At 47.8% G+C, this 23,079-nt stretch overlaps 2 protein-coding genes across 4 annotated transcripts in view; one reads left to right on the top strand and one right to left on the bottom strand.

The window, feature by feature from the left end:
• Nucleotides 1–2,076: 2,076 nt before the first annotated feature.
• On the bottom strand, nt 2,077–12,571 carry SYT11 (synaptotagmin 11). Of its 2 annotated transcripts, none has more exons than XM_085209737.1 (4): nt 12,113–12,571; nt 8,101–8,924; nt 6,173–6,293; nt 2,077–5,000 (listed from the first exon to the last, which is right to left on the bottom strand). In XM_085209737.1, exons 1-4 carry the CDS (start codon nt 12,144–12,146, stop codon nt 4,690–4,692), a joined length of 1,290 nt encoding a protein of 429 aa, XP_085065863.1. In that variant the 5' UTR covers nt 12,147–12,571; the 3' UTR covers nt 2,077–4,689. The 2 variants fall into 2 exon arrangements, with proteins under 2 accessions (XP_085065863.1, XP_085065862.1); XM_085209736.1 differs by having other exon boundaries at nt 6,170–6,293; nt 12,113–12,570.
• Nucleotides 12,572–12,791: 220 nt separating this feature from the next.
• Nucleotides 12,792–23,079, top strand: part of LOC100541272 (GON-4-like protein) — a 20,914-nt gene continuing 10,626 nt past the window's right edge. The window contains exons 1-16 of one of the 2 annotated variants that reach the window (XM_085209699.1): nt 12,792–13,236; nt 14,715–14,876; nt 15,572–15,768; nt 15,896–15,970; nt 16,288–16,338; nt 16,710–16,760; nt 16,937–17,032; nt 17,262–17,366; nt 18,469–18,639; nt 19,270–19,462; nt 19,658–19,759; nt 20,299–20,339; nt 20,618–20,721; nt 21,368–21,566; nt 21,900–21,986; nt 22,521–22,692. In XM_085209699.1, the coding sequence (XP_085065825.1) occupies nt 12,927–13,236; nt 14,715–14,876; nt 15,572–15,768; nt 15,896–15,970; nt 16,288–16,338; nt 16,710–16,760; nt 16,937–17,032; nt 17,262–17,366; nt 18,469–18,639; nt 19,270–19,462; nt 19,658–19,759; nt 20,299–20,339; nt 20,618–20,721; nt 21,368–21,566; nt 21,900–21,986; nt 22,521–22,692 (2,116 nt within the window). In that variant the 5' untranslated portion in view covers nt 12,792–12,926. The remainder of the gene's footprint in view (nt 13,237–14,714; nt 14,877–15,571; nt 15,769–15,895; nt 15,971–16,287; nt 16,339–16,709; nt 16,761–16,936; nt 17,033–17,261; nt 17,367–18,468; nt 18,640–19,269; nt 19,463–19,657; nt 19,760–20,298; nt 20,340–20,617; nt 20,722–21,367; nt 21,567–21,899; nt 21,987–22,520; nt 22,693–23,079) is intronic. The other variant, XM_085209700.1, reaches the window with a different exon arrangement.

Raw genomic sequence — 23,079 nt, 5'->3', positions numbered from 1 at the left:
GTACAGGGAAGCTGGATTTCTGGCTGTGAGAACTAAGGTTTGAGGTATGTTATGTGAGGATGACTTGGAAAGGATGAAAACATACAAAGCTTATTATGTGGCTGAAACACGAAGCTTGCTGAGTGGAACCAAACCCACATGAGACCATGCCTGCCCATTCTCATCCCGTTAAGGAGAGTTCCTCTCCGGAATCTTCCTCCTTGTGTATTTTAGGGAAGTCTATCGATTTTAAGACCAAAAAGAGAGTACTAAAAGGAGCAGAACTAAACTTGCTGAAAATTAAACCAAACCCAAATGAAATGACTCAGGGAGTGTTTGCCCGCTCACTGCGCTGCCTCCCTCCCTTTCCTGGCATTTCCCTCTCTGTACTTCCTTACTTTCTCTTCCATATTTCTTAGCACGTGTTTCCCTTTCCATCCCTATTCCTGATGAGCCTGGTAGGCAGGTAAGGCATCTTCTGAAGGACCGCAGGAGTTCAGACAACACACGTGAAAGAAACCAGGAATGTGTCACGTCCCGATCCTGCACAGGTACCCCAGCTTTCTGTGCTGTGGGTTCTGAGTGAGAGCACATCTGTGAGCACATCAGTGACAGTGCCTGCATGGGGGGCAGTGGAATGACTTTCTAAATGATCGGTATCCAAAGGCTGCTCGTAAACAGGGTGGGAGAGGAGGACTGAAGCATCAGGCGCTGCTGGGGATGGAGGAGCTGCTATTTCTGACTGCCTGTTAAAGGAAATACCAGCAGATCCCGTCTGTCATCAAAAAGTAACTCGCATTGCCATGGTAACTGGTCTTGCTCCTGTGTTGAATTAGGAGAGGTAGAAGCTGCTGGAGAAGGAGGGGCCCAATTAATGCTGCCAGAGAAAGATGGCAAAAATCCTATTGATTTCATTGGCATCAGCAGCCAGAGCCAGAGAAGGTGGGAAGAGCCTCTGAGCAGAGCTTCCATGCTTTCCCTGAAACGTTTCTCTTTTCATGGTTTGTCAGACCCATTCTGTTTGCTTCTTTTCTTTTTCTTATGCAAATCCTTTTGTTTCTGCTTCAGCTGAATGGTGTAAGAACCTGAAATGGGACGTTTGTGAAAGCCGTGCCCTGTTAGAGGTAGAAGCCAAGCACAGAAGGGTGAGGAGAGGTTTTCTTTCACATCTTGCACAGTGCAAAGCTGCCACTCTGCCAACTGCAGTCATTACAGTAATAAATAAGTGACAGTGCTTGAACACTGTGATCAACTGCAGTGTGGGCAGCAAGGAAAGGACGGGTGAAGGCGTTTTGTGCTCAGGATGGAGGGCAGCACTTTGGAGTATCCTTACCTCCTGGATGTGGTGCTTTCTCCCTCCTGAATGAACCGTTCCCTTCTGGTGGAAAATGGTGTCTGAGGAGCAAATGGTGGCATTTGACTGCATTCCATTTTCTGGGACGCTGGAAGATCTTTATGGGCTGAAAGCTGAAACCACCAAGATCTTAAAGAGACCCAAAGTTCCCATGAAGCTTATTTCAGGTGTTCAGATCTCTCAGCCACCTCTGGATCCCCATCCTTTGTTGCAGGGGAGGCTATCAGGCCGTGCTGGAGAGTTTCTGTAGCCACGTTGCTGTGGAAACACGGTTTGGCATCCTGCACAATTTGGTGTTTTCTAAAGCCGTGGCTTTGTGCCCAGCAGTGCTGTGCTCTGTGGCAGCGATGGGAGCTGCAGGAGCTGCACTACAGAGCGCTGCGCCTCGGGACGCACCATTGTATCTCACAGTGACACGGACAAAAGCGTTCCTGAAAAAAGCTGCTCTGCCTGGGAATCCAGGAATGTGTCTGAACCACAGATAAAAGAATCAAATTCTGCTTTTCTTCAGAAATTCTTTCACCGACCAGATTCTTTTTGCCCATTTATCCCCCTTAGGTGCCCGTTCACGTGAAATTACAGCCGTGGAGAGGCTCAGTGATGACACAGTTCTCAATGTGCTGATGTTTAAGTGACAGCATTAAGTGACTTCATTTGCTGGGGTTTTGCTCTCCCTGTATTTTTGAGGTATGCTCTGTGCGGGTTTGTTTCTGCCTGCGCTCCAACACAGCACAGCCACCATCTAAAGTGATTTAAGTTTTATTTCCACGCTCAATGTGCGTTAACAAATTCAACATACAAGATAGCATTACATAATGTCAAGTAGCTTCTAGCATTATGCAGTTTCACACATGTTGAGTTAGGTTTTTTGCCTTTTTTTTTCCACACAACGCTGTAACTGTCCAAGTTAATTTTACAATAGAAGACACAAGGTAAAGAATAACCACATCTGGGAGATTTTACAGTGAGTCCGCTGTCACTTACTGTCTATTTTACGTTTTAAAAAATATATATCTGCACATCTTCAGTTTCCTATTATTCCAGAAGCGTTGGAGCTATTCCTATCTGCCCGATAGCCTAAGACTATTTACCCTGAGCATGTTTCCTTGACAAGAAGTTCATCTTTCCTTCTCAACTAAAGGAATCTTATAGAGATCATCTAGGCTTACGCATGCTTCTCACACTGAAGGGAAAAAAAAGGGAACTTTGCGTTGCTTTGTTCTGTTCTGGTGATTGGATTTTCTTAGAAAGAAAAAGTTGTGGTGATTCCTAAACTTGCTTAGTGCAAAAAGCAGGACTGGAATAAACCCATGGCTGTTTCTGAAGGAGAGCTCTGGTTTGTGGCTGTAAGGGACAAAGATAAAGTCTGCTGTAACCTCAGGCAGTAACACTTGTAATTGGGACTGACTGAACACAAACAGAAGTCCGTGCTCCCATCTGCCACGCGGGGCTGAGAAACAGAGCTGCAGCTTCAGTGTGACTTCTCTTCTGAAAGGACATTTTGCCTAGAAGGAATTTCAATGAGAAAGTGGCTACGAGAGAAAATTCAGCTTTCTAAGAGCAATTTCTAAGGGAGAGATGCAAAGGGCTGCCAATGGACCAAGCACTGACTGCGACCAGCCACCCCAGCAGCAATGCTTTACTCTGTGGTTGGAAAGGAAACCGAGTAAGTCTTGCTCAATGACTCTACTTTTGTTAGGAAGAAGATGGAATGGCTCATTTTTCCATCAGGGCTCCAAAGCTCGATAGCCAAGTCCTGCAAATAGTTCAGCTATCTCAGAAGTGTTTAATTACAACACACTATTTACATCCCACGTGGCACAGAACAGACGGGCTGCCTGGAAGCAACCACACAAACGCTGCAACCTCGCAGTGCCTCCCTGCAAGCTCAGTTCTGCTTTGTGTTTCCACTGCAGAGCACAGAAATGCTTTGAATTTCTGCTGCTTGTTAGGACTATTTACTCTCCGCTCAACAACAATGCTTACAACTAATTACTTGCTGCTAATTATCATCCTTTTGTCTTTCCTGGCTTGAATGGAGGAAGAAGCCCAGTCGAGTTACCAAGATCCTCCTGGCTAATAACATCTTGGTGAATGTTGTCTCGCTATAAAGCGAGATTGAATGCAGCTGTTTCCAAACTTCAGTTACATATTGGTGGAACTTTGTGAGCTTCAGCTCAGAACTGCTGAGTGTTGGGGCTGGCAGCCTGAAGTGCTGCAGGCCACATTTATGGAGCAGCATTGTTGCATTTCAGAGGTGACAGAATGCACATCCCAAGTCTCAGAAGTCGTGTCCACAATTTCAGAGCTAACTCGAGCTGCTCTGAAATTCTAAAGCTTAACTGCTTGCCCAGTTTGACTTTGTGTCAGAACAGACTTTGCCCTGTTACTCTTTTTGGAGAGCTGTCCCAGATCGTGTAAATTGACTCACTTTGAACCTAAGGGAAGCTCTAGGAAGTTTTCGCTTCACGCCTCTCTCCCCAGGCTATTCTCCAATCCCATCACATGCTGCTATTACAGAACTTACCAATCCTGTGGAATTTCAGATTTAATGTTCAAAAGAACCAGCAAGAGTTTCCTTAACAAACAGCGCCGTGCCAGGTTTTGTTGGGCCCTTCACACACAGGGTTAAATAAAATGCAGCACAGTGGAATTCCCCCAGTTCTGACAGTCTGTAGGATCGTGTCTGTGCTAATTTCCACGTGGCAAAAGCAAAGTGATCCATTTGTTGGTGTATGAATTTAGATGCGAATCTTTGAGGCTGTGGCTTACAGCTCCAAAGCAGTGATACCACAATTTAAGTCTTTCAGTACCTGATAAAGAAATTTTTTTTTGTCTCTGAAGGAAAGTGCCATTTTCCCCTGTATTTTCCTTTTGCATTAGTGCAGAATTCTAAACCACCTTCAATGGAAACGCAGTTGGTACTCCCAAACCAGCAAAGAAGAGAACTGCAAGAACCAATGGGCAGGCAAACTAACAAGAAACTAGAGGTTAAACAGCAGAATCCAGAAACTTTGGGAGAAGCCTAATAAAGACAGGCCAATTTTGGTGAATACCAGCAAAGACAGTTCGGCACAAACACAACTTCCATAGTGACAGATAATTGTATTAAAATCTGCGACTTGATATTGGTAGTTATACTAATTTCAGTTTGTATTAGGCATGCAATAGCGTGATTACACTGTTATATATATTTGTGGTATTTTTTTTTTTTTAATTTAATGCTCTTTAGAATCGTAGTGCCCTGCAAAATCACATCACTAGAGAACCCATCAGCTGCTGCTTCTTACGAAAGTTTAGTTCTACAGCTAAAACAAGGTGTGAGTCTGTTCTATGATCAGCTGCCACAACCTCTGCTAGTATTCGCTCAGGCTGTGCCATTTGGCCACCGGCTTTCTAGGATTCTCACAAACCTCTCTCCAGTGCTCCACACCAGCTGCAGTGATGCTGTGAGCTCCCAAAATCAGCCGTCCCACCACTTCGTTTTTTGTGGTACGGTCGAAATCGATGACCAGGAATTCGATGCTGATGTCAGGAAGGAGATCAACAGGGATGTCATAAATGAAGGATTCGTTGAAGACGGGGTTCAAAGTGCACTTCTTCACGTGGGTCTTCTTTTTTGCTATGCGCTTTCTTCCGTAATAAACATTCACCTTAACGTAGGGATCTGTCAGAGAAGAGAGAAATGAACTAATAACACAGTCCAGCAATGCTCTGGAGCCCCTTGAACAAGAGAGACAGGGAGCTGTTGGAGAGGGTCCAGAGGAGCACAGAGATGAGCGGGGGGCTGCAGCACCTCCCTGCAAAGCCAGGCTGGGGGAGCTGGGCTCGTTCAGCTGGAGAAGAGGAGGCTGGGGGTGAGCTGAGTGCAGCCTGCAGGACCTCAAGGGAGCCACAAACAGGAGGGGAGGCAGCTCTTGGGAAGGGGAGATGAGAGCAGGACGAGGGGAATGGCTGGAAGTGGAGGGAGGGCAGCTTTCAGCTGGCTGTCAGGGGGAAGTTGTTTGCTGGGAGAGTGGGGAGGTGCTGGAACAGCTGCCCAGAGAGGCTGTGGATCCCCGTCCATCCCTGGAGGTGTTGGAGGGCAGCAAGGATGGGGCCCTGGGCAGCCTGGGCTGCTGTGAGACGTGGAGGTTGGTGGCCCTGCCTGTGGCAGGGAGTTGGAGATTTGTGATCCTTGAGGTCCCTTCCAACCCGGGCCATTCTGTGGTTCTGGGAAGGGGTTCAGCTCGCTGATCCAGGCAGAAGTGAACTGTGCACATCTAGGTTCACACTTCAGCTCCCAAAGGATTCTCCCATTGCAGAGCGACCAGCTGACATCAGCAGCTGGAGTTCTTAACAGGCTTCAACGCTGCGTGGGGAAATGGGGGAAGCAGCTGCAACAACTACTCCTAGCAGTACCACATGGGGAGCTTTCTGGTGAGGTCAGGGCCAACTTGTCAAAGCTTTCATTTTTGCTGTCATTTGTAAAAAGAAATATTTTACCTAATTTCACGGAATGGTCCCACAAAGTGTCAGAATAGTTTAAGATGGGGAATGGTTGCAGTGAAAGGTATCGAAACTGAGAAAAGATGAAAATTAAGCCTTCATTCTTCCACCAGCCTCAAACCAATTTACTCCTTATGCCAGCATTGGGATTAAATTAATACACGTGGCATAGGGTGCATGCCCAGCCTGCATTTTACTACACTACACGTTCTTTCAGATGGACACAACAGTTGCTGGAGCACCCCTGGGTTGTTGAGGTGTCCAGCACTTCACCAATCTATGAACTGCCTTCTGTGTGGCTTTACGTGGCAGAGTACAAACACATTCAGGGTTGGAGAAAATAGCTTCTACCTGAGAGGCCAGTGATATCCATCTTTGGCAAATGTCTGGCTTTCAGCACCACAACAGTCATTCTCTGCGCCACGGGTTGGTAAGATAGTGAGACCTGCAGCTCTCCTCTGCTAATGCATTTCTGTGAACAAGAAACAGCAGTAATTTATTAGGAAACGTGGTCTTACAAACACAGGCAAATGTTGGGGGTCACCAGGATTTTCCTTTTCTTAGGCTGAAGGACCAAGAAGTTGGAAAATTATCTGTGTTTCATTCTAAATACACGTTTAGCCTTAGCCACGTGAGGTCTCCAGAAGGAGAGCGAGTTGCTGAAGGTAAATCATCCTCTGCTCTACATCCCGTGCCTGCTGAGCAAAGTAAGCATCACGACAGCCTTCAGTTTCTCTGGGAGCAAAGCTGGGGCCACGCTCAGAGAAATCAGCACCTCAGGGTTCCTCTGAGGGCTCCTCTGGAGATGCTGCGGTTTCTAGGAGCTCTAAGTTCACTGACTTCTTCTGGAGCTTACACTGGTGAGCACCTCGAGCTCCCAGGGCAATTTTTGGAAGCTCCACCATCAGTCAAGTCTGCATCGGAAAAGGATGAAGACGAAAAAGAAACTGTTCTATTAAACCTGTTGTACATCCTTCCGAAGAGTAACACTATTAAGATTATTAGCTTTGGTTTCCAGTCGGTACTCATTAACTTTCAGTGAGATGGCACTAATTTAGATTAAGTTTATTTGCTATCAAGGGAAATGGCATTAGCAGTGGGCATGAGATCGTGTGGTGTAGGAGCACAGCAGTGACAGCAGTGCAAAGCTCAGCCATAGCACCCTGCCCTGCCCCCTCTGTTAGCATCTGCTCCTTTGAACCCCACGGTGCAGATGGGGAAGGAGGTCACAAATGGAGGATTTGCTTTGTTTCCAATAGAAACATCACCACAATAAATGTGAAATCTGGTTTTGGAATGCCTTTGCTTAAATTAGTTGGAGAAAATCGTGTGCGCAGCCGACACCAAGTATGCTACTAAATCTACTTTTAATTACTGTTGCATGCTAAATAATTTGCATCCTTGATTATATCTATTTTTTAGTGTGACCACTTTGCTCAGCTTTTAATCTATTACTTGTAAAACTTAGAGAACATGCAGTCAAAGCATTGAAAGGAATACTTTAAAAAACGCAGCCAGTGAACAGAACGTAAAGCAGCCCATCAAGGTGAGACTTCATCTTTTCTGTGGGCTGCTTATCTTTCCAGAGTACAGCAGTGAGAAATGAGAGTGGGATTCACTTCACTCAGGTTTGTCTACACTGGGCAAAACCACGGCAGATACCCTTCATCCTCACGTGGGAAAAAGAGGGTCGTTGGGGGTGGGATTGCTGTGAGCTGCTCCAGACCTCTCCCCATGTTTTGTGGCAGCCTCTGCTGGGGATGCTGATATATTTTCACTGGCTTACAGCCTACGGTTACAAATCAGGTAATTACAAATGGAGGTGTCCAGAACTGTCAGATGAATCCTTCTCTAAGTGAGATTTGTCTTTGCAGAGCAGGATATACTGTTACTCAGAAGTGGTATAAAAGGTATTCAGAGTAACTGTATCTCTGGCTATTCCACATGAACGGCCTGGACAGGGATGGATGTCCCTTTGTCACTCTGCTCTTTTAATGGGAGGGGGACTTGGCCTTTTTTTTGGCATAATTGGTTAAATCATTCCTCATTTCTATGCCTCTGCAGTGACCGTGTTACCAAAACTCTATGACCACACAGCAGAGAACTACAGAACTAAAAGAGCACGGTCAGGCTTTACTAAAATAACACATCTGTGGAAAAAATGGGTTTCGTAACTGAGAATATTGCAGCACTCCTGCTCAGCAAGGCTCCCGATCCAGAAGAACTGGGATCAAATGCAATGCAAGGAATCCTCCACGACACGAGATGAGTTTATTTACCTGTATGTTCCTTTTGAGGATCTCCCTGGTCAGCTGGACCTTCCCAGTGCTCGGATCCACTCCTGCCAGGGGCACCATGACTTCTCCAATCACATCATCTCGAGAAAAGCGATCGAAACTCAACACGAGGAAGTGAAGCACCAAATCCTGGAGCTGGCTGTAGGGGATCCCATAGAAGGTGAAGGTTTCATCAAAGACTGGATCCAACGTCTTGCGAAGCACGCGAGTCTTCACGCGATGCCTCTTGTCGGGAAGAATGGTCATCTTGATGTACGGGTCAGAGCTCTGAGTGTGCTCATCCATAACTGGCAGCCCGTGGGCCTCCTGAATGGTAACCACCAGTGCTTTTTTAGGGAAGTTGTAGTCCACTGAGAAAGTCAGCTCACCCAACAGGACGTCCTCTCCTGGAGAAGATGGTGAGGAGGTTTTACTTCCTCCTGGAGTGAGGCTTTGATCTGGGCTTAGTTCATCTCCGTAATCTACTTTGATCGGAAGCTGATCAATGTGGGGAGCTGCATTTGGCCCATCTGGAGCCTTATCAGAGCCTACCAAGCCAGATTCAGCAGCATTCACCAAAAGGTTTCCCCTCCCAGTCTCCTTAGGAGCGCCATTCTTGTCTCTCCGGATTCGGTTGACTTTCTTCTTGTTACTCAAGGTCTCCGGATAGATGCTGATGCCTTTCAACATGTGAATGAATTTATACGGTGGGGTTTTGTGCTTTTTTTCTGCTTGCTGGTGACAGCATGTCCACACAAAAACTGTTACTGAGACAGAAATCACCAGGACAGTAGCACCAATGAGGCCTGCCACAACTGGAGAGACATCTGTAGGGGAGAAAGGCAGTCAAGAAAGAGCTGGAACCTCTGTGAGTGAGCACGCCTGGGCAGGGACTCTACAGCATGCTATACAATAAGCCTGGTATCAAGGTTTCCCTTAAATAAAAAGTTAACTTGTATCTCATAACTGGTATTTCTATGGACACAACATTGGACTGGGAGTTGTCCCTTACGAACAATTTAAACCTTGGCTACATTACAGTTATTTTTTTGTGGTGGGCCCTGTCCCACATTCACAAGGGGCCACACAACACAGCAGCAATTTGAATCACACGGAGATTCATTCTCCTCCCCTTACTGTTCTGTTTCCCCCAGCTCCCCTGGGGAATCATGTCATGCACACACAACCCACTCTGCGTCTCACCCAAAAGCTGACGTTGTTCTCTTTGACTGTTCCCCTGTGTTGCATTCTCTGCTTTTTCACCCCAGCATTACTATTTATGTTCATTCAGATTTTGATGAGCAGCTGCTGACAAAATGTTGTCCACCCCACGGTTACCAAGACTTTCTCGTGTGGAAATCTGACGTTCGAAAGCGATGGACAGAATATCCTCTTTTTGTATTGAGGGATTATTTGATATTTTCCTGAGTTTATGTCAATTGGGTTCTTCAGCTGTGTCAGGCCAGAACAAAAAGGCACAGTACTCATTTTTAGCAACCAAGCTCGTTATTTTCTATTTATAACCCTTGCTTTGGAGATGTATTATCAAACACCGAATGAAACCAGTAGTTTCGAGCTCCCCAGTACATTATATTGACATATTCAAGCAATTTAGTCAAGGGCCACCAAGATAATTAAAGAGCTGGAGCAGATGGAGGGTGGAGAACGGTGAGCAGATGGAATATGAGGACAGCTTGAGGGAGCTGGCTCTGCTCAGCCTTAAAAGAGAAGGAAAAGGGAGAGATCTTCTTCTTGTGCCATGAGACGTTCACGCTGTGGTCGTATCATAACAGAGAAGGAAGGGATCCTGAGCCCCAGCACTCCACAGAATGCTCACAGAACTGCTCCTTCTGAAGCTCGTTCCCTACACTCAGGATTTGAAATTCTTCCCGATTCTCACAACGTTCCTATTTGCTGTTGGACAGTCGCCTTCTGCAACACGTTCCCGTGGGCCCTCAGAGGTGAGAAGCAATGAGAAGGAGCGTGAAATTCAGTTTATTTAAGAAGTAAACAAGTGGATGTTTCTGCAGCGTTTTCTCTACAGCCTAAGCATCTTAACACTGGAATGCTACTTGTCACTTAAAGCAATGGTATCTTGAAGTTTATTAAGGTACTGGTCTCATTATAATTGTATTATAATCATTTTTCTCTTTTTTTTTTCCTCTCTTTTTAAAGCAAACTAAATCCCTCCGCCCCATCTTTTTCCTCACAAGCTGCACACACTGCTTGCTTCCATAGGAGCGTGGAACGCCAAAAATTCATCAGTTACAGACAACACCCGAATTTGGCACTTTCTCTGCCCTTCCTATGTTATCATTCATCAACGCTGCGAGGCAAGAGGAGAAGACTGACAGGCTACGGATCTGATAGGCTCAGGGAAATCTGATTTTCCCATAACAATAAATCTCCTTCTCACAAGAATCCCTTTGGGTTGGATGGAAGCCTTCCCTTCCTGCACCAGGATGTCTTTCAGGTGGCCGCTGCCTTCACAGATGCACATCTTTGGGCCCACAGCTGCACTCAGCCCAGCGACCAAAGCAAGAGGCACTCCTGACAAATACTAACACACATCTCTGCTTTATTATTTCACATTCCCTCTTTGAAATGACCCAAGTGGTCTTTAAGAGCCAATCTGAACGCAGTACAATTCAGCCACATGCAGATCTTAAAAGCTTCAGAGCACATGCAGGAAAGGACAAAAGCCCAAACTCTTTTCTTATTCTGACCTCATGTTTTCTTGTGTTTTGTTCCTATTGTGCCCTCAGAGAATCAGCTCTTGTACCTTTATTTTCCAATAAACAATTTCAGCAGTCACATCAGAAAGCACCAAACAAGCCCTTTCTCCCCTCTCTAAATCTCCAAGCTCTTCAGTTGGCTCTCGCAGCTTCTCGTGGCAAAGAGTCTCCCAGCTTAATTAAACATGGTGGCAAAAAACCAACAGCTTTTATTTCGAGCCCTCCCCACCTTCTTTTGCTGGATGCTTCTTTCTCCATAAAAGAAAGAGCACGGAACGACCAGCCCTGCTCTGCCCGCTGCACCTCTCCTCTCCTGCCTGGAGACTCCCACTTTACGTAATCCTTCCATACATCCATGAATTCTCTTTCTGTAGTTCCTCACAGCTGTGAGCCGCCTCCCAGACTCCTGGGGTTGAGGTTCTGTGAGTTCATGAACAGAGAAGTGCTTTGGATGTCTGTTTTAAACAACTCATTTTGTCTCTTCTTTCCAATAAAACCCAATTCTTTACAAAAAAAACCGCACCATTTGTAGGAGGTATCTTTGCTTTGACACAATGCAATGATCTAACTGAAACCCAAATCGATTTCTGGGCTACGGAATTATGGTTTTGGTTAACGAGATATCATTGAAAACTTCTTTTTAATACCAACATTTGCTGATTACACCCTGATGGCCACTGCTGGCCAGTGATGGCAGCCCAGAAACGACACGGAACGTGCAAGTGGAATGCAGACGTTGTATGTAAGGGATGCGATGCAGGATGGATCCGTGTTATTAAGAGCTTGAGAACGTAAAGTTAACGCGGTAACCACGCGTTCGCCACAGGCCCCGGCCCCGACGGAAGGTCGGTCGGTGCTGGAGGACAGAAGGAGCAGCGATCGGGTTCTTAAGAGCTGCGGGGACCCAACGGACAGGCGCCAATCGACGGATGATGCCCCGCCGCTCCCCCCAACCCCTCGGCCAGCCGCGGCCCCGCCGAACGCTGCTGAGGGAATGGGGGGGGGGGTGGCTGTGTAACGGCCCGCCCCGCCCCGCTCGGCCTTCGGTGGCGGCGCCGCAGCCCCGCGGCCCCCGGGGAGGCGCGAACAAAGGGCGGGCCGGGCGCGGCGCAGGCAGCGCGTCAAGGGGGCGCTCGGTACCGCGGTCGGGCCTCCAACACCGCCCTCCGCATCCACCCGCGGCCTGCTCCGGTACCGCCGAAATGAGGGGAGAGGGGGGGTTGGGAAGCAGTGGAAAGGGCGGCGGAACGGGGCTCTCCGCGCGGCCTGGCCCCACTCACCGAAGCCGGGGTGGACGCTGGTGATCTCCGCCATGGTCCGCGCTGAGGCGGAATGCGGCACCCGGTGCGGAGGCGCCGCGGTACGGCCCCCGCCCGGAGGATGCTCCGCGCCCGGGATGCAGGAGCCGCCGACTGGTCCCGATCGGCGCAGGCCCCGCCCGGCCCCGCCCCGCCGCTCCGCCCCGGAGCCGCCCGGCGGTGACTCGGCAGTGGCGGCGCTGCGGCCGCGCCTCCGGGCGGCGCTGCGGGTTGCGGGGCGCGGGCGGCGGCCCTGAAGGGCTGCGGTGTGTTTGTATGGAGCCCGCGCCCCGCTCTGAGGGGTGGGCGCTAACCGAGCTGTTTGTGACGGGTTCTCCCCTCACAGCTCAGCCCCGGAGTCGAGCGGCGGATTCTGCCGCCCTCAGCGCGGTGGCCGCGTTAAGATGGCGGCACTCGGTTCCCCCCCACCTCGGGCGGCGCGGCGGGCGGCCCTCGCCCCCCAACATGGCGGTGTCTCCCCCTCCCCCCCAACATGGTGGTGTCTTCCCCCCCAAACATGGCAGACGTTCCCCCCTCAACATGGCGGTGTCTCCCCTCCCAACATGGCTGCCGTTCCCCCCCAACATGGCGGCTGTTTCCCCCCCCCCCTCCCCGTCCCATCCCCCCAACATGGCGGCCGCTCCTCAGCGCCCCAAGATGGCGGCGCGGCGCCTGCGCGCGGTCTCCGCGGTGCTTCCGCTTCCTGAGGAGCCGCAACGGGACGGAACGCGGCGGGGCCGGCGGGCGCTGCGCCGCCTTCAGCCGCTTTCCTCCCCTCTCGCAGGTGGGCGGTGGGATGGCGCTGTCGCTGAAGATGCTGCCCTGCAAGAAGAGGAGAGCGGCGGCCGCGGGGCCGCACAGCCCGCGGGAGCGGAGCGGCAGCGGGGAGGACGGGGAACCGCCACCGCCGCAACCACCGCCGCCTCCCGCAGCCGTCTCCTCAGCGGCGTCCGCCGCCGTGTGGAGAACCCCAACAGAGGCGCTGCCCAGAGGCGGGAGGCGGCCGCCTCAGGAGGGAAACGAGGGCCGACCCGGAGCCGCGGAGCCTTGCGCTGCTCCCCCGGAGAGCGGGGAGGAAGCGAAGCGCCTGGAAGGGGGGAAGGAAGGTGAGGAGGTGCCGTAAGGCGGGGGGTCCCGCGGGGCTGCCCGCTGTGAGGCCTCGGCCGCGAGGGAGAGCCGGGAGACCTCCTCGTCTCTGCCCGCCCTTCGCTTTTGTCCTCCTTCGCGCTGCGCTGTGGCAGCTCTCCGGGTGTTTCTGTCTCAGAAGTTGTTTTTCTCCCTGAAAATGTCTGAAAGCGAACGGGGAACAGCAGCAGCTCCGCCACACAGAGCTTCTCCAGACCTCCAAGCGCTCTGCTCTGCAGACCCCACACTTCCCCCGGCCCATCTTTGGGTTTCCTCTCCTACAGGCCTCGGGTAGCAATCGCTCCCTATAATAACTTCCAAAAAAGAGATTTTTTTGTGCTGTGTGCAGTGCGTGACTTAGAGGCAGCTGTCCAAAGGCAGGCCTCAGCTTGGGACAGCTGTCTCGCCTTTTGTTTTTCAAAATAAATGGTCTGTGATGAACAGTGAGGCAGCACTTGTCTGACAGAGGGTTCTTTTTGCCTCTCAGGCAGCTTGGAGTGTTTTAGGGAGCAGTTGGCTCAGCTGCTGTGAGCTCTGAGAGGCATTTCTGGTTACGGCGGTGCTATTTTGTATCTCCAGTCTTTGTATGCTGACATAAATGCTTGGCATCTGCTTTCCCACAATGACTGTTCTGTTGTTTTCTTGCCCTGTCATACATTTCTGCCTCTGGGTTCAGTGAGGCTGAGGATCTGAGCCCAAAAAGAAAAGGAATTGGAGTTGTTGGTTTCTCCTCTGCTCCTGAGCTGATGGCAGTGCCAACACAGAGCTGTTCTGTGGGAGGTTTTATCACATGCGCACACGTTTCCCATTCTGCCTCCAGGTGTTCAGAAAGCTCCAGCTGCTCGCTGTAAGCTCATCTGCTGCAAAACCTGACAGTGCTCCCTCATGGCTTTGTGCAAAGCGTTGTCCTCACTTTTGCTGCTCTGTGTGTCGCTCTCTGGTTTGACTGAGCTGATTTCACACTGGGGGTGGCACGGCAGTCAGCTCACAGCTGCTGTCCCATTAAGTCCCAGAGCTGTGCAGGACAGCAATGGCAGGGGAATGGAATCGACCCTTCCAGCAGCAGAATAACCTTAAATGAGCCCAGGGGTGGCTGGGGTTGCAGTCAGCTGTGCTGTGCTGGCTGGTGAAGGAGTGTCTGCCCCTCACTTTTACTTTCTGTTGGTGCAGCTGTTTGTTAACATGTTTAAGGCAGGTTTAAGGCTTACTGTTTAAGGCAGGGAAAAAGACAGATGGCTGGAGGTGAGGCTCGCTTCGCTTCGCTGTGTTTCTGGCAGGAGAAATCATGTGCTGCTGAAGCACTTGGGTCATTTTCACTGCCTGGGTGGCAGAGTGTGACTCAGTACCATTGATTTAATGGATTTGAATGGATTCTGGTGAACTTTCTTAACGTAGCGGCCTGTTAACCTTGCTCACCTGTCTCTGTGTCTGACTGCAACCTGGTGAACACTGTTCACAGGGAAAACTCCTAAGCTGCATGCAGAGGTGGAAGCAAATGTGCAGAGAGATCTGTGTCTGACCGACAACCCATCTGCAGTGCAGGAATCTCCATCGAGGAGCAGTTTGCAGCTAGCTGTTAGAAGTCCTGCTGCAATGAAGCTGTTGAAGAGCACCAGACCTGGTGAGTGGCCCCAGCAGACTGATGGGGAAAAGGAGCGTTTGGGGCAATTTGTTCCTTTGGGTAAGCTTTGTGCAAGGAACAGACTTGATGTGACGGACCCAGAACTTTGGAGGCGTGTATGCCGTGCTGAGGGCTTTTCAAGTGCAAGTTTTTTAAATCTTTCATCCCATGCTCTGTAACTTAGTGGCTAAATAAACCACGAGCATTCAAGTGAAGCCTGCTGGAGATGATCTCTGTGTTTTTCAGTTACTGAAAGTACTGTTTTCCTTCAGAGGAAGTTTCGATTGCTTTCTTTTTCCCGAGTCAGCAAAACAACACCAGTTGGGAAACACTTTAAGTCCTGGAAATTGTAACCTGCTCTTGCTGTATCGTGTCTGGGAGTTTTGATTGTTTTAATCTTGACTGCATGCTTGAAACAGCTCCTCCTGGAAGAGCATTAAAGGGCTGCTGAGACACGCCGTAAAATCTGATGTAGAAATATCAAATGCATCGCCTTTATTTGCTTGACTGGTGTGACTCAGTGAGCTCCTACAGAATTGGAATCCTCTGGAGTTCTTATGGCCATTTCCATTTGGAAGATTGCATTATCAGCTGCTGGCAAGCTGCTACCACTTTAATATCTACAGGATTAGTGTGCTTTGTTTCTTTTGTAAGTCGTACTGTCTGAAGCATCCAATTTTGTTGTTAATTTTCAGAGGAGCAAGATGGAGAAGATATTGAGAGGAGGAAGAGGAGGAGGAAGGCCAACAAACGGAAAAGGGAAGGGAAAAGTCACGAAGAAGAGAGGTCTCTGTCTTGTGATATCAAGCTAGATGATACCCTCGATCGCACCTTAGAAGATGGTGCCAAACAGCATAACCTGACAGTGGTCAATGTGAGAAATATCCTGCATGTGAGTGCCTGCAATTACTGCGCATTCGTTATTTCTGCCTCATGATTCCAGCTTTCACCAAAAGTCTGCATCCTTTGAACTAACAGAATGTGATGGTGACCTTTTGTTTTGGTGTGTGTTCCTGTAGGAAGTGATCACCAACGAGCACGTGGTTGCCATGATGAAAGCAGCAATCAGTGAAACAGAGGATATACCTTTGTTTGTAAGTAAAAAGAGCTTTTTCAGTTTTTTTTTTCTCTTGGTCTACCCAAACACACAAATTCTCCAGTCTACCCTCTTGATTTATGGTGTAGGGAGGGTGGGTAGCATCATCTCATCCATTTCACTACCAGATTTGGCACCTGGGTGAAGCAAGTCACATCTGTGAGCATGAATTATGGTACAAAATTATTGAATTATTTTTACTTTACTCAGATCGTATCTAAAAGGGAGAAAAGTACTGTAGATAATAATTGCTGGGGTAAAGTTTGCAGTTGAAGGAGCTGAACACAGATGGTGGTTTTCTGTTTTTAAACCTAGGAACCCAAAATGACTCGTTCCAAACTGAAGGAAGTTGTGGAGAAGGGAGTGGTAAGTTCATCACCTGCTTTCATTTTTACACCTGATGCCTTTGATTGCTGGGAATTCTAAAGGAAGTGTCAGGGGTGCTTTCCAGATGGGGTTGACATAGAAGTTGTGTGTGTGTGTGTTTTTGATACAACTGTGTAAAACCAATTCATTTTAGATGAGCAGAGTCAGGTCAGAGTCATATAATCATATGTAATAAAATGAGTTGTATACATTATATAAATATAAGTTATTGCCTGCAGAGATTCCAGGGGTGGTTTATAAAGCATTTGTCCAAAGTCTGTTGTTATTTGGCTACGATGGAGAGCGAGACTCCAGCTCACTCACTCACCTGATGTAATTGGTTGAATAAGGGGTGTTTTTACTCTCTTCAGGTGATTCCAACATGGAATATTTCTCCAATTAAGAAGGCAAACGAGGTGAAGGTAAGTGAACTACTGCTGGGAGGTTGCAGTCTGTGCTGAGGCACTTTGCTTAGCAGGGAATCTTTTGGCTGGCCTCTAGGATGCTGTTAGAAAGGTTCATCTGACAGTGTAGCATTGGAGTGCACTGCTTTACCTTGCCTGATAAAAGCTGCCACGTTTCTTCTGTTGTGTTGCAGCCACCTCAGTTCGTGGACATCCCTCTTGAGGAGGATGATTCGTCTGATGAAGAATACCAGCCTGATGATGAAGATGAAGATGAGACTGCAGAAGAGGTGAATGTCACTTGTGCTGAGATCTGTCCAGCACGGCGCTGTCTGCATCGTGAGGCTGCAGAACATTCTGATTTACCAAGTGAATGCTTGTAAATTACCAAGAACTTCTAATAATCTTTGTTGAATTCTGTATTATTCCCTTGGGTAAAAAAGTATCTTTGGGAATATTAGTTGAAGTGAGGTTTGATTGTGGCATGACTGATTGCATTCTGTATCTCTTGCATGGCAGAGCTTACTGGAAAGTGATGTGGAGAGCACTGCTTCCTCTCCTCGGGGAGCAAAGCGGTCCAGGACTCGGCGATCTTCTGATGAAGAGGGAGGAGCACTCTGTGAGGTGAGCTTACAAGAGAGTTGCTGCTTTTTTTAGAAAGAGCCTTCAGTGATTATTCCTGAATTATTAATGGAAAAGCAAAATTACATTCCTTACACACCCTGCATACCAGAGCCTGAAGCCGTGGTGGTGTTACAGGTGCTGTGTAGATTTGGGTCCCGCTGCAATGGTTCCTGCGTAAGGAACTCCCCCTCTACTCAGCTCTTTTCCCCCTCTGCTCGGCTCTTGTGAGGCCCCACCTGCAGTACTGCATCCAGGCCTGGGGCCCCCAGTACAAGAAGGACATGGAGCTCTTGGAGTGGGTCCAGAGGAGGCACTGAGATGCTCAGAGAGGGCTGGAGCAGCTCTCCTATGAGGAAAGGCTGAGGGAACTGGGCTTGTTGAGCTTGGAGAAGAGAAGGCTGCAGGGAGACCTGATTGTGGCCTTCAGTGCTTGAAGGGAGAGGATAAACAGGAGGGGAACGGCTGTTTGTGAGGGTGGGTGGTGATAGGACAAGGGGAATGGTTTGAAACTGAGACAGGGGAGGCTTAAGTTGGGTATGAGGAGGAAGTTTTTCCCCCAGAGGGTGGGGAGGCACTGGGACAGGTTGCCCAAGGAGGCTGTGGATCCCCATCCCTGCAGGCATTCGAGGCCAGGCTGGATGTGGCTCTGGGCAGCCTGGGCTGCTGGTTGGTGACCTGCACACAGCAGGGGGTTGAAGCCATATGACCACTGTGGTCCTTTTCAACCCAGGCTATTCTGTGATAAGCAGATAAATGCAACCTTGGCAGAAAAAGCTTTGTCTAAAATAGAAGTGCTTAAAAAAGGCCCTGGCAATGGAATCAGTCTGCTCTTCTTCAGATAACCATTATTCCTCTGATTATTCTTGGGAGGAGTGCAGGGAGTAAGGCTTTCTGTGCTTGGCTCTGGGAGGAATATTTACAATATGGTAGGGACTGGGTATCACCAGACCTGCATCAGCAACAAGCTGTGAGAACTGAAGCATCTCCCATGTTTCTGTTGTGCTAAACTGTGCTCAAACGGGAATAAAAACCCAACATCTTATTTTGTCCTTGGAAATCTGTTCTAAATGAATCCTTTTAACGCAGAGGCCTTTTTAATTAGGTGGAGAAGGTTCCTACGCCTGTTGTTAGACATATCAGTGCTGAAGTAGTTCCCATGGGACCTCCACCTCCTCCTAAACCAAAGCAAAGCAAAGACAGCACGTTCATGGAGAAGCTGCATGCAGTGGATGAAGAACTGGCTTCCAGCCCAGTGTGCATGGACTCCTACCAGGTACCCTATTTTGGGATGCTATGGGAGTATTTTTTCCTTTTGAATGAAGATTTGCTAAAAAAGAGGAAGCTCTCTGGTGTTCTCTGCTATTTTTACTGCATTCTGCTCCCAGTGTGTACATTTAAATGAGAGGAATGTGTTTGGTGTGTAGGACAGGAGCGCTGTGTGGAAGTGGTGGCAGCTGTTAGCAAAGCACTATTAATGACACACGCTTCTCACTTCTTGTATCATAACCACACTTGCTTTTCGTGCACACAAGCTTCTCATTTTCATTGTTAAATGTAATTCTGTGGCAGGTCAGAATGCTATGAATACACAGGAAAGCTTGCTTGTAAAGAGAAGAGCTATTTCATATTAATATTGAGAAAAATACTGCTGTGTTGTGCAGGGGTGAGGAGTGATGAAGAAACAGGGCTGTGCTGCAGCTTCAGGTTAATGACAGGTAGTGGGAAGGGAGAGCAGAGTGGAATGTGTGTGGAGGAGCATTGCAACAGTTTATAAAGACTAACAACTGAATAGCAAGAGTAATAAGAGCTTTCTGATACTTTTGGCATTGGATTCTTCTTACTGTGGTGAAAATCTTCATGTCAGAGAAACTGTAATTCCTTCGTGCTTTTCCTAACTCTTCAGCCTCTGGAAGACAGCCTCATTGCCTTCAGAACCCGATCCAAGAGACCCCTGAAGGATGTTCCCCTGGGTCAGCTGGAGGCTGAGCTCCGAGCCCCAGATATCACACCTGATATGTATGATCCCAACACTGCAGATGATGAGGAGTGGAAAAGGTGGCTTGGAGGGCTCATGAATGATGATGTGGAGAATGAAGGTGTGTACGGCATGTTGGTGTTTGTTGGAACTGATGGAGCCTGAGCTTGCTTTTCTTCTTCTTCTTGACTGCTTTTTCCTCCTGTTGTTCATGATCTTGGCTGCAGCCGTTGTCTTGTTTTGTAACACAAATGTTGTACACACTGATTTGGTCCTGGGGCAGAGTAATGACATTTCACAACATACTTCCCATTAGATGAATTGGACGACGATGATGACCCCGAGTACAACTTCCTGGAAGATCTGGATGAGCCAGACACAGAGGACTTCAGAAATGATCGTGCTGTGAGAATTACCAGTGAGTCCTTTGGGAATCCTGCTGCCTTTCCTGTTAGGATTAGTAATTTGTCTTGAAAAGTGTTCTGTTGCAAAGGCTTTGCAGTGTAGGCTAATAAATACAAAAAATAAGAGGAAAAAGAACGTCCTGCATACTGATTTGACAAGCTTTTCTATGCAGAACTGGCTTTCCCTGAATACAAGGAGGTATCTAGCCAGAGCTGCTGTGCTGTCAGACACAACTTGCTAATCAGTGACTGAGCTCAGGCACTGGTTGACCAGGGAGGCTGTGCAGTCCTTGGAGATGCTCAGAAGCCACCTGGGTGTTTAACAAACAGCTGTAGGTGATTCTGCTTGAGGAGCAGATGGCATCCAGAGGTCACTTCCAGCCTCAGCCATTCTGTGTGTATCAGAGGCCCTTCCTTCTTGGGCCTCCTTGTTTCCCAGAGGAGGGTGGTTGTGCTTTGCAGGAGAGATTCATTCGATGGCTTGAAGTTATGACAGGATTGCTAGGTGTCTTGCAGGAGGAATCTTCAAACTTCTTTTTAATTTTGCTTGCAGAAAAGGAAGTGAATGAGCTGATGGAGGAGCTGTTTGAGACAGTAAGTGGTAGCACTGAAGAACAGATCATTCTCAAATCTGGCATGAAAACTCTGCAGTCGTAAGAGGGTTCTCTGTAAGATGTTCCATGCTGAGTATGTGCAAAAATCTGTCACAAAAGTGTAATTTGTAACCTTGGGAAGGAACTAGCATAGCTCCAGAAACCTCTGCAGAGATGGATGCTCAGAGGAACATCGTGGGCTTTGTTAACTACAAACACTGGGGTAAATGTCATTCTTAAGCTTTCTTTTCCTCACTGTTACTGTGTGTTTGTTGGCAGTTTCAGGATGAGATGGGTTTCTCAAACATGGAAGATGAAGGCCCAGAAGATGAAGATAACGTTACAGAGTCACGGCCAAATTTTAATACACCACAGGCACTGAGGTGAGACCATCTGTTTGTTGTCATACAACTAATTATTAATAATTGCTGTGGCAAAAAGCCCACCATCACCTGCAGCTGTGCTGTGCCATCCATCAGGGCACAGTGACTCTTCAGCAAAGGCCATTACTTTGAAGGCTATAATCCATTTTTTTTCCTGTGATATTGAACGGGTTTGAGTGTGTGGTGTTTTATCTTTTAAGCAGATAACTTGAATGTAATAGTAGCATTTCCTAAGGAAAAGAATGCATAAAACTGCTGAGGCTCAGGTCTGAAAAGACTAAAGTGTGCAAATAAACTGATGATTTTTGGTATGAGTTTCACTCGTAGCTCAGAGAGAAAAGGCTCCAAAGCGTTTTTTTCCGGGCAATATCAGTTTGTTTAAGAAATTACAGAAACTGCCTGAAGGTGAACTGCAGTAAGGGTGGTGTCTCCTTATTTATGGGGCAGATCAGCTCCAGATGAAGCTGTATCTGTTTGGGAAAGGAGCTAAAATGAAGGCTGGAGTTTCTCAGTACTCTTCTCTGGATGAGCAGTACCAGAGGAGAGCTCAGCAATTCCTAAACCAGCTACAGAGTAAAACATTCTAATTGAATACAGGTGATTATTGGTCGTATGCTTATGTTCTGGTCTGCCTGGTCTCAAACAGGTTTGAAGAGCCTTTGGCCAATTTACTGAATGAACAGCACCGCACTGTGAAGGAACAACTTGAGCAGTTGAGAATGAAGAAGTCATCTATCAAACCACCACAAGAGACAGAGAAATCAAAGCCTCAGAGTGAGAAGCCCCTCCAGAGCCTTGTTCTGGACTGTGCACAAAGGAAAAGGCTGCAGCAACAAATGCAGCAGGTAATAAAATATTATCAGGCTTGACCTAATGAATATTCACTGTGTGCTGCTTTGGGTGGAGGGAAGCCAATGGTACAGCAAACAGTTTGATGCATTTCATTCTATAAATTAATTTAAAAAGCTGCATTTGAAGTTGGATCCTAAGAAGGTATTCAAGTTTTCTCCTCAATTTCCTATTGTTTAAAAGGCTTTTTTTGAGGTCTGCCTGTTTTGTTTATTACTATTTGTTTGTGGTTCTCAGGAGATATTTCTTGCTCCTTTCTATTATGCTTTTGGGTTTCTTGGATTACTGATACACTGACAATTCCCATTTGTCTCATTTTATTTTACAAGCACGTTCAGCTTCTGACTCAAATCCATCTTCTTGCAAGTTCCAACCCCGCTTTAAGTTCAGAAGCAAGTACCACGAAGATGTTTTTGGTAAGGATATGTCTAAAAACAGAGCTGCACCACTCGTAATGATTGATGGTCACTGGAGATGTTGTAGAGAGCTCGATTTGTTTAATTGATCCCATTAAACTGAGTGAGATCACCTCTCAGTAAAGGAGGGATGTTGTCAGCTGATTAGTGAGTTCAGTACTTGAAGAAATAATTCCCACTGTGCTGGGAGCAGAGCTTTGGGTTGGCTGGTCAGTGTAGTTTTGTGCTGTTTCCTTGGAAACACAGAAAACAAAGCTCAACAAATACAACTTTTGTAACTAGTGAACTTCTAGTGACCTTGAAAGATTCCAAAAAGTTGGGGATTTCACATGGTCAGACAAAGCTAAGTCTTAAAAAAAAAACAGCTGAGATTCGTAGAGCTGAGAAACAGGACAGAAAATCTGTAGTAGTGCATTTTCTACGCCTGCCACTTGGCCAGCTTTTACTGGTTGCATGATTGCATTGACACACATGCTGTTAAAAATGCCTTTGGAGACTTTTCAAAATCTTTTCTTGATTTGTGTGGCTTTGCAGAGCGAGCTGGGGAACTTTGCTCAGAGCTCCACACTCCTTCGTCAGTCGTTCTATCCGAAGTTTCAGACGATGTTCCAGCCCTGTAACTTGAAGGGAGCCTTGCAGCTCGTTGAGGATTTCCATGCCCAAGTCCAGGTTGACTGCAGCCCTCGCAAAGCTGCGAAGAAGAGCGGTATGTTTGTGAGGGGAGAGGTGAGGGGGGGGTGTTTAGAGTGGGAATCACACGCTGCTGAAATGAGGTGAAGTCCAGGCAGTTTGAAATGGAAATTTCTTTGATAATTTTCCTGTATCCTTAGGTAAAGCCTTAGTTTTGTTGACTATCTTTTCACTTTGTAAACTTGTAACCCAGTGAAGCGTGCAATGAGAGTTGCTGAGTTCTGTTCAGCTTCATAATCCTGCTATTCGTTGTTCTGTAGATGGTATTTATGAGCTGCAGAGCTCCATCAGGAAAGCTGTAACTGGAAAGAATTGTTCCAGATGTGCTGCTTAACACACACGAGGAATTCCCTTTCAAAGCAGAAGCTGGGCAACGTGCAAATTCTGAAAACTGGGGGGAAGT

Source organism: Meleagris gallopavo, chromosome 27, assembly GCF_905368555.1.
Source record: "Meleagris gallopavo chromosome 27, MGAL_WU_HG_1.1, whole genome shotgun sequence".
In the NCBI taxonomy this organism is placed as follows: domain Eukaryota; kingdom Metazoa; phylum Chordata; class Aves; order Galliformes; family Phasianidae; genus Meleagris; species Meleagris gallopavo.
This window is presented reverse-complemented; position numbering and strand designations above follow the sequence as displayed.